General features: G+C 54.3%; 1 protein-coding gene across 1 annotated transcript; it reads left to right on the forward strand.

The window, feature by feature from the left end:
- Positions 1-333: 333 nt before the first annotated feature.
- On the forward strand, positions 334-8,184 carry C11H6orf136 (chromosome 11 C6orf136 homolog). Its single transcript, XM_075260333.1, has 6 exons — positions 334-541; positions 2,052-2,519; positions 3,222-3,310; positions 6,088-6,288; positions 7,409-7,478; positions 7,554-8,184. Exons 1-6 carry the CDS (start codon positions 431-433, stop codon positions 7,683-7,685), a joined length of 1,071 nt encoding a protein of 356 aa, XP_075116434.1. The 5' UTR covers positions 334-430; the 3' UTR covers positions 7,686-8,184.
- The last annotated feature ends 91 nt before the right edge of the window (positions 8,185-8,275 follow it).

Genomic DNA, 8,275 nt, shown 5'->3' on the forward strand with positions numbered 1-8,275 from the left:
GCCGCCACCTTCAGAACGCCCATTTTCTATTATCAACCAATCAGATCATGTTTAGAGAGGTAACGTAACCCAATAGCCAATGGGAAGGTGTCTGTGGAGTAAGCTCTAACCTACAGCGCTGGAACGCAGACCCGGAAGCGCCGCGGAGCACTGCATTTCTATTGGTTAAAAGCTCTGAAGGGCGGATACCTGGAAGTTACCGGTTCTGTAATTGGTCAACTTACTCACACCTCTGTGCTGTAATTGGTCAGTCCGGTTTTCCTGGCAGGGGTCTCAGCAGTATGATTGGCTGGTGCACATTTACGTCCTCTTCGACTATTGGATGGCGGTCAGTCCTCGGGTGCGAGCTCTCCTCGGCGGTTGCCGGTTTCAGTTGAGTGACGTCACGCCCGGTTGCCGGTCACCCAGGAGGGGCGCAGTGTTGTGTGCTATGGCGCTGTGTGTGAGGAGGCTCCGCGGAGCTCCTGGGCTCGGGAGTCGCTGGAAGAGCGGGATACGCGGAGCTGGAGGAGCGGCGGGGAGAGTCCGGGACAGCGTGAGGGTAAGCGGCATGGAGCGGCTCCTGACTGCCCTGCACACACCGACAGGACTGGAGAGAAGGATTCCAGGCGTGCACAGTATAACCTCCCTGATGTCCAGTATGGTGCACAGTATAACCTCCCTGATGTCCAGTATGGTGCACAGTATAACCTCCCTGATATCCAGTATGGTGCACAGTATAACCTCCCTGATGTCCAGTATGGTGCACAGTATAACTTCTCTGATGTCCAGTATGGTGCACAGTATAACTTCTCTGATGTCCAGTATGGTGCACAGTATAACCTCTCTGATGTCCAGTATGGTGCACAGTATAACTTCTCTGATGTCCAGTATGGTGCACAGTATAACTTCTCTGATGTCCAGTATGGTGCACAGTATAACTTCTCTGATGTCCAGTATGGTGCACAGTATAACCTCCCTGATGTCCAGTATGGTGCACAGTATAACCTCCCTGATGTCCAGTATGGTGCACAGTATAAACTCCCTATAGTCATGTCCGGTGTGGTGCACAGTATAACCTCCCTATAGTCATGTCCAGTGTGGTGCACAGTATAACCTCCCTGATGTCCAGTATGGTGCACAGTATAACCTCCCTGATGTCCGGTGTGGTGCACAGTATAACCTTCCTATAGTCATGTCCAGTATGGTGCACAGTATAACCTCCCTGATGTCCAGTATGGTGCACAGTATAACCTCCCTGATGTCCAGTATGGTGCACAGTATAACCTCCCTGATGTCCAGTATGGTGCACAGTATAACCTCCCTGATGTCCAGTATGGTGCACAGTATAACCTCCCTGATGTCCAGTGTGATGCACAGTATAACCTCCCTGATGTCCAGTATGGTGCACAGTATAACCCCCCTATAGTCATGTCCAGTGTGGTGCACAGTATAACTTCCACGTAGTCATGCATGACTATATATAACTGTATAGTATAACCGCTTTGTCTAGCACAGCGCACAGTACGACTTCCCCAACACCGCGCACAGTACGACTTCCCTTCATACTTGTATCACACTGACTCCTCCATCCCAAACTGGGGGCCACAGGTCAGAGGGAGGAGCTTTGTTGCCCATAGCAATCAGTCCAGTTATTTTTTGCTTTTCCCACCGGTTTGAAACTGAAAGCTGAGCCCTGATTGGTTGCTGTGGCCGCGGCGCCCCCTCCTGTCTGTGGAGTCTTCAGAATTTTACTTGTTAGCAGAAATCGCCCGGTCACACTCCTAATAGAAGCCGTGCGGGGCCTAGTTAGACGCGGGGGCGCTGTCACATGACGGCTGTGGCGGAGATCACGTTGTTACTTCCTCCGGCTACACATGGCCACATGTAACATGGCAGACCGCAACGTATGGGCTGGATCTGTATGATGGAATAGCAGACAGGGGCCCCTCCCCCACTATAGCCCCTCATTCTCCAGTATGGCGGGGGGGGGGGGGGGGTCAGGTCGACCACTTGTAATCTCCTGCTATTATTTGCCTCCATGTTTGATGCCTTGTCTTCTCTCGTGCCAGGCTCGTGACGCCATCTTGTACCGAGAGCTACGGCCCTGTCTTCGCGTCACCGCTTCTCTCCGACGACCTCTGCTATCGCCAACTCCCACACGGATCCAGGCCAAGCTGTGTCTACAAGCGCCTGCGCAGGACAAGGCCATAGGATCCCTGCAGGACATTTTAAGACAGAAGTTACCTCCGCAGCCCCTGTGCGGCCATCCCCCCCGCCCCACGCACGGCCTCGCACACCCCACGGACCCGGAGTGCCGACACCTCAGTAGTTCTCAGCTGGACTGTTTTAGAAGCTTGTTTGAGCCTGGCGTGTGTAGGACCCCCTACCAGTTTATGGCGTTACCCCAGACTCCAGCACACGAAGGGTTACTAGCGTTTACACCCAGCAAGAGCCTCGGGAGCAGCCCGGTCCCCGGGAGTGACAAATCGGAGATGGAGCAGCACCTGGCAGCCATGTATGAGAAGCTCAGGGATGAGGTGAGTGCGCAAGGAAGGAGCTGCAATACCCTTCACTACCACTAGATGTCGTGTAGACAAAGGGAAGCCTCAGACAGCTGATCGGCGTGGGGGCAAAACTCAGACACTCACTGATCTGATATTGATAAGGGTAGGCCCTCAGTATCCTGATCCCAGAAAACCCCTTTAAGACCAGTCCCCTGACACTGAGTTGCGATGCCACTGACCTACACAGGCGGGGGATCCTTCATCTATCACACTGGTATTGTAGCTGATCCACAGTTAAAGGGGCTCTCCTACTAGCAAGGGGTAGTGGTTAAAGGGGTTTTCCAGGTTCGTCAATTCACAACCTGTCTTTAGGATAGGATATAAATTGAAGATCAGCCCATGTCTGACACCCAGGCCCTCCGCTGATCAGCTGTCTGAATGGAGGGGTTGGCGGGGGGCGCAGTGCACACATGTGACCACCACTGCTTTCATTTCTATGAGACTGGCCGTCCTCTGCTGTAGCCTTCAGTCCTAGAGAAGCGAATGGTGCGGTGGTCACACGTGTGCGGTATTGCTGCAGGGACCCTGGCACCCCCTCCTCATGATCACTGGGGTACATTCCCGTCCCCCCTCCTCCATACATCCCACTAGGGTCTTGCCTCACTCCCATCTCCGGACCAGTCTCTTCCTCCGGCTCATTTGCTATTACTGACGGTTTCCCTTTTGGTTTTACAGTTACCGAATTTCTTGTGGAAAACTACAAATTATTCCCTGTACAGGAAGGACGTGGAGTTTGTCAGTAACATGATGCACATCCACTTACGGTAAGAGCGCAGCGGCCATGTGTCACGTCTGTCCATGTAGCGGCCATGTGTCACGTCTGTCCATGCAGCGGCCATGTGTCACGTCTGTCCATGTAGCGGCCATGTGTCACGTCTGTCCATGCAGCGGCCATGTGTCACGTCTGTCCATGTAGCGGCCATGTGTCACGTCTGTCCATGCAGCGGCCATGTGTCACGTCTGTCTATGTAGCGGCCATGTGTCACGTCTGTCCATGTAGCGGCCATGTGTCACGTCTGTCTATGTAGCGGCCATGTGTCACGTCTGTCCATGTAGCGGCCATGTGTCACGTCTGTCTATGTATCGGCCATGTGTCACGTCTGTCTATGTAGCGGCCATGTGTCACGTCTGTCCATGTAGCGGCCATGTGTCACATCTGTCCATGCAGCGGCCATGTGCCACGTCTGTCCATACAGCGGCCATGTGCCACGTCTGTCCATGTAGCGGCCCTGTGCCACGTCTGTCCATGTAGCGGCCATGTGTCACGTCTGTCTATGTATCGGCCATGTGTCACGTCTGTCCATGCAGCGGCCATGTGTCACGTCTGTCCATGTAGCGGCCATGTGTCACGTCTGTCCATGTAGCGGCCATGTGTCACGTCTGTCCATGTAGCGGCCATGTGTCACGTCTGTCCATGCAGCGGCCATGTGCCACGTCTGTCCATGTAGCGGCCCTGTGCCACGTCTGTCCATGTAGCGGCCCTGTGCCACGTCTGTCTATGTATCGGCCATGTGTCACGTCTGTCTATGTAGCGGCCATGTGTCACGTCTGTCTATGTAGCGGCCATGTGTCACGTCTGTCCATGTAGCGGCCATGTGTCACGTCTGTCCATGTAGCGGCCATGTGTCACGTCTGTCCATGCAGCGGCTATGTGCCACGTCTGTCCATACAGCGGCCATGTGCCACGACTGTCCATGCAGCGGCCATGTGCCACGTCTGTCCATGTAACGGCCCTGTGCCACGTCTGTCCATGTAGCGGCCATGTGTCACGTCTGTCTATGTATCGGCCATGTGTCACGTCTGTCCATGCACTGGCCATGTGTCACGTCTGTCTATGTAGCGGCCATGTGTCACGTCTGTCCATGTAGCGGCCATGTGTCACGTCTGTCCATGCAGCGGCCATGTGCCACGTCTGTCTATGTAGCGGCCATGTGTCACGTCTGTCCATGTAGCGGCCATGTGTCACGTCTGTCTATGTATCGGCCATGTGTCACGTCTGTCCATGCACTGGCCATGTGTCACGTCTGTCCATGCACTGGCCATGTGTCACGTCTGTCTATGTAGCGGCCATGTGTCACGTCTGTCCATGTAGCGGCCATGTGCCACGTCTGTCCATGCAGCGGCCATGTGCCACGTCTGTCCATGCAGCGGCCATGTGCCACGTCTGTCTATGTATCGGCCATGTGTCACGTCTGTCTATGTATCGGCCATGTGTCACGTCTGTCCATGCACTGGCCATGTGTCACGTCTGTCTATGTAGCGGCCATGTGTCACGTCTGTCCATGTAGCGGCCATGTGTCACGTCTGTCCATGCAGCGGCCATGTGCCACGTCTGTCCATGCAGCGGCCATGTGCCACGTCTGTCCATGTAGCGGCCATGTGTCACGTCTGTCCATGCAGCGGCCATGTGTCACGTCTGTCCATGTAGCGGCCATGTGTCACGTCTGTCCATGTAGCGGCCATGTGTCACGTCTGTCCATGCAGCGGCCATGTGTCACGTCTGTCCATGCAGCGGCCATGTGCCACGTCTGTCCATGTAGCGGCCCTGTGCCACGTCTGTCCATGTAGCGGCCCTGTGCCACGTCTGTCTATGTATCGGCCATGTGTCACGTCTGTCTATGTAGCGGCCATGTGTCACGTCTGTCTATGTAGCGGCCATGTGTCACGTCTGTCCATGTAGCGGCCATGTGTCACGTCTGTCCATGTAGCGGCCATGTGTCACGTCTGTCCATGCAGCGGCCATGTGTCACGTCTGTCCATGCAGCGGCTATGTGCCACGTCTGTCCATACAGCGGCCATGTGCCACGACTGTCCATGCAGCGGCCATGTGCCACGTCTGTCCATGTAGCGGCCCTGTGCCACGTCTGTCCATGTAGCGGCCATGTGTCACGTCTGTCTATGTATCGGCCATGTGTCACGTCTGTCCATGCACTGGCCATGTGTCACGTCTGTCTATGTAGCGGCCCTGTGCCACGTCTGTCCATGTAGCGGCCATGTGTCACGTCTGTCCATGTAGCGGCCATGTGTCACGTCTGTCCATGCAGCGGCCATGTGCCACGTCTGTCCATGCAGCGGCCATGTGCCACGTCTGTCCATGCAGCGGCCATGTGCCACGTCTGTCCATGCAGCGGCCATGTGCCACGTCTGTCCATGCAGCGGCCCTGTGCCACGTCTGTCCATGTAGCGGCCATGTGTCACGTCTGTCTATGTATCGGCCATGTGTCACGTCTGTCCATGCAGCGGCCATGTGTCACGTCTGTCCATGTAGCGGCCATGTGTCACGTCTGTCCATGTAGCGGCCATGTGTCACGTCTGTCCATGTAGCGGCCATGTGTCACGTCTGTCCATGTAGCGGCCATGTGTCACGTCTGTCCATGTGTCACGTCTGTCTATGTATCGACCATGTGTCACGTCTGTCCATGCAGCGGCCATGTGTCACGTCTGTCCATGTGTCACGTCTGTCCATGTAGCGGCCGTGTGCCACGTCTGTCCATGTAGAGTACGAGTCGGTGGTAGCCTTCATGTTTCGTGTCTCTCGCAGCGGCCTGACGCAGTACCAGCTCCTCCTCACCGTCGCCCGGCTGCTGCTCTTGTGCTGTTTCACCAACACCCGGATCTCTGTGCTGAAGTTGACGTCTCACCCGGAGAACAACACCATCCAGGCCCGCTGGTCCTTCACCGGCCTCCCGCTGCACACCCTCCTCTTCTACTTCTACCGCTCTGACAAGACTGATCTGTACAGGTGAGACTACACCAGGGGCATGCTGGGTATTGTAGTGCAGCAGCCTCCATCTATCCACACAGACACCCCCTGCATACAGCGCTGTATGATGTCAGCAGTCCCCGCCTCCATTACAGAATAGCAGAGCCGCGGGGAGTCGTCCTCTCCAAACCACCAGACAGAGGCTGCGATCATACAGCACGGAGTATACGGACCCTATATACTTACCGTATATACTGGAGGCTGCGATAATACAGCACGGAGTATACGGACCCTATATACTTACCGTATATACTGGAGGCTGCGATAATACAGCACGGAGTATACGGACCCTATATACTTACCGTATATACTGGAGGCTGCGATAATACAGCACGGAGTATACGGACCCTATATACTTACCGTATATACTGGAGGCTGCGATAATACAGCACGGAGTATACGGACCCTATATACTTACCGTATATACTGGAGGCTGCGATAATACAGCACGGAGTATACGGACCCTATATACTTACCGTATATACTGGAGGCTGCGATCATACAGCACGGAGTATACGGACCCTATATACTTACCGTATATACTGGAGGCTGCGATAATACAGCACGGAGTATACGGACCCTATATACTTACCGTATATACTGGAGGCTGCGATAATACAGCACGGAGTATACGGACCCTATATACTTACCGTATATACTGGAGGCTGCGATAATACAGCACGGAGTATACGGACCCTATATACTTACCGTATATACTGGAGGCTGCGATAATACAGCACGGAGTATACGGACCCTATATACTTACCGTATATACTGGAGGCTGCGATAATACAGCACGGAGTATACGGACCCTATATACTTACCGTATATACTGGAGGCTGCGATAATACAGCACGGAGTATACGGACACTATATACTTCTATACAGGAGGCTGCAGCGCTGTGTCTGACACTCACAGCCATAGAGCAGAGCTGCATTACCCGGTACAGCCTGTTGCTCAGTGTGGCGCTGTATCTATAAAGCAGCCATGTGCAGGGGGATAGTCCTCCATCTTTATGTGCAGGGGATCGGTACTGTCACGTTCTGTCCCGCTGACTCTATCGTTCTCTCCCGCTGACTCTATCGTTCTCTCTCTCAGGACATACGACGCGTTCTCCACCTTCCATCTGGCTCCTGATGGGTTAATCAGTCTACACAAGCTAGAACGGGTGAGTGATGTCATAGACAGGGCCACACGTGTCCAGTATAAGTCGTCTCTGTCCTGACCCCTCCCCCTCTTGCAGGTAATGCCGTCCTCACCAATCACTGTACCCAAGAAGACCATTTTGGCGGCCGCGCTCATCGCTCTGGGATTGGCAGAAGATCGGCCGGCTCTGAATCTTCTTTCTAGGCCTAAAGTGCCCCATGAACTGTAACCCTCTAGCGCCCCCTAGAGAGTGTATCCCCCTCATTGCACTGCAGCCTCCCCCCTAGCAAGTCCTACATTACACAGCTGAAGAGACAGTGACGGCGCCCCCTAGTGGTCCTAGAGACAACGCCCTGGATACATCTACATACACATCTCTATTAGATGAGCAGAACAATCACCGTAACATTACACGGGTAGAATATTTCTGTGCCTGTCGTCCGTTCTACCATCTACAACCTGTAGGGCGGGGTCGGCGCTCCTGGGCACTCCAGTGGTTCTGGAACTACAACTCCCAGCATGCTCCAGTCACTGCAGTGGAAGTTCCAAGAGTAAGTGCGGGCGCTGCGAAATGTAGTGTCACAACTGAGGAGTGCCGAGGGGCGCCGACACCTGCTGTAACATCTAATGTGTCAGCAGGAGGTAGGTGTCTTCCCCTCTGAAATACTCTGCACTGCTGTGTCTGCATGCGCAACCTTGAAAACTTGCCTGTGGATGTGTAACATATACTGTATATAATTAAATTATAACAAAGTGTCCTGGTCCGATCCTCATTAGTCACTGGAGGCCGCCGACCCTCGAGGTGCTCCGACGCCGTGG

This window comes from Leptodactylus fuscus, chromosome 11 (assembly GCF_031893055.1).
Source record: "Leptodactylus fuscus isolate aLepFus1 chromosome 11, aLepFus1.hap2, whole genome shotgun sequence".
Lineage (NCBI taxonomy): Eukaryota > Metazoa > Chordata > Amphibia > Anura > Leptodactylidae > Leptodactylus > Leptodactylus fuscus.

Bases quoted from the DNA above. Each gene is read 5' to 3' on its own strand.
- C11H6orf136 (XM_075260333.1), top strand. From the start codon at position 431: ATGGCGCTGTGTGTGAGGAGGCTCCGCGGAGCTCCTGGGCTCGGGAGT. The intron at 3,311-6,087 runs GTAAGAGCGCAG...TGTCTCTCGCAG, and splicing joins ATGATGCACATCCACTTACG to CGGCCTGACGCAGTACCAGC. The intron at 7,479-7,553 runs GTGAGTGATGTC...CCCCTCTTGCAG, and splicing joins GTCTACACAAGCTAGAACGG to GTAATGCCGTCCTCACCAAT.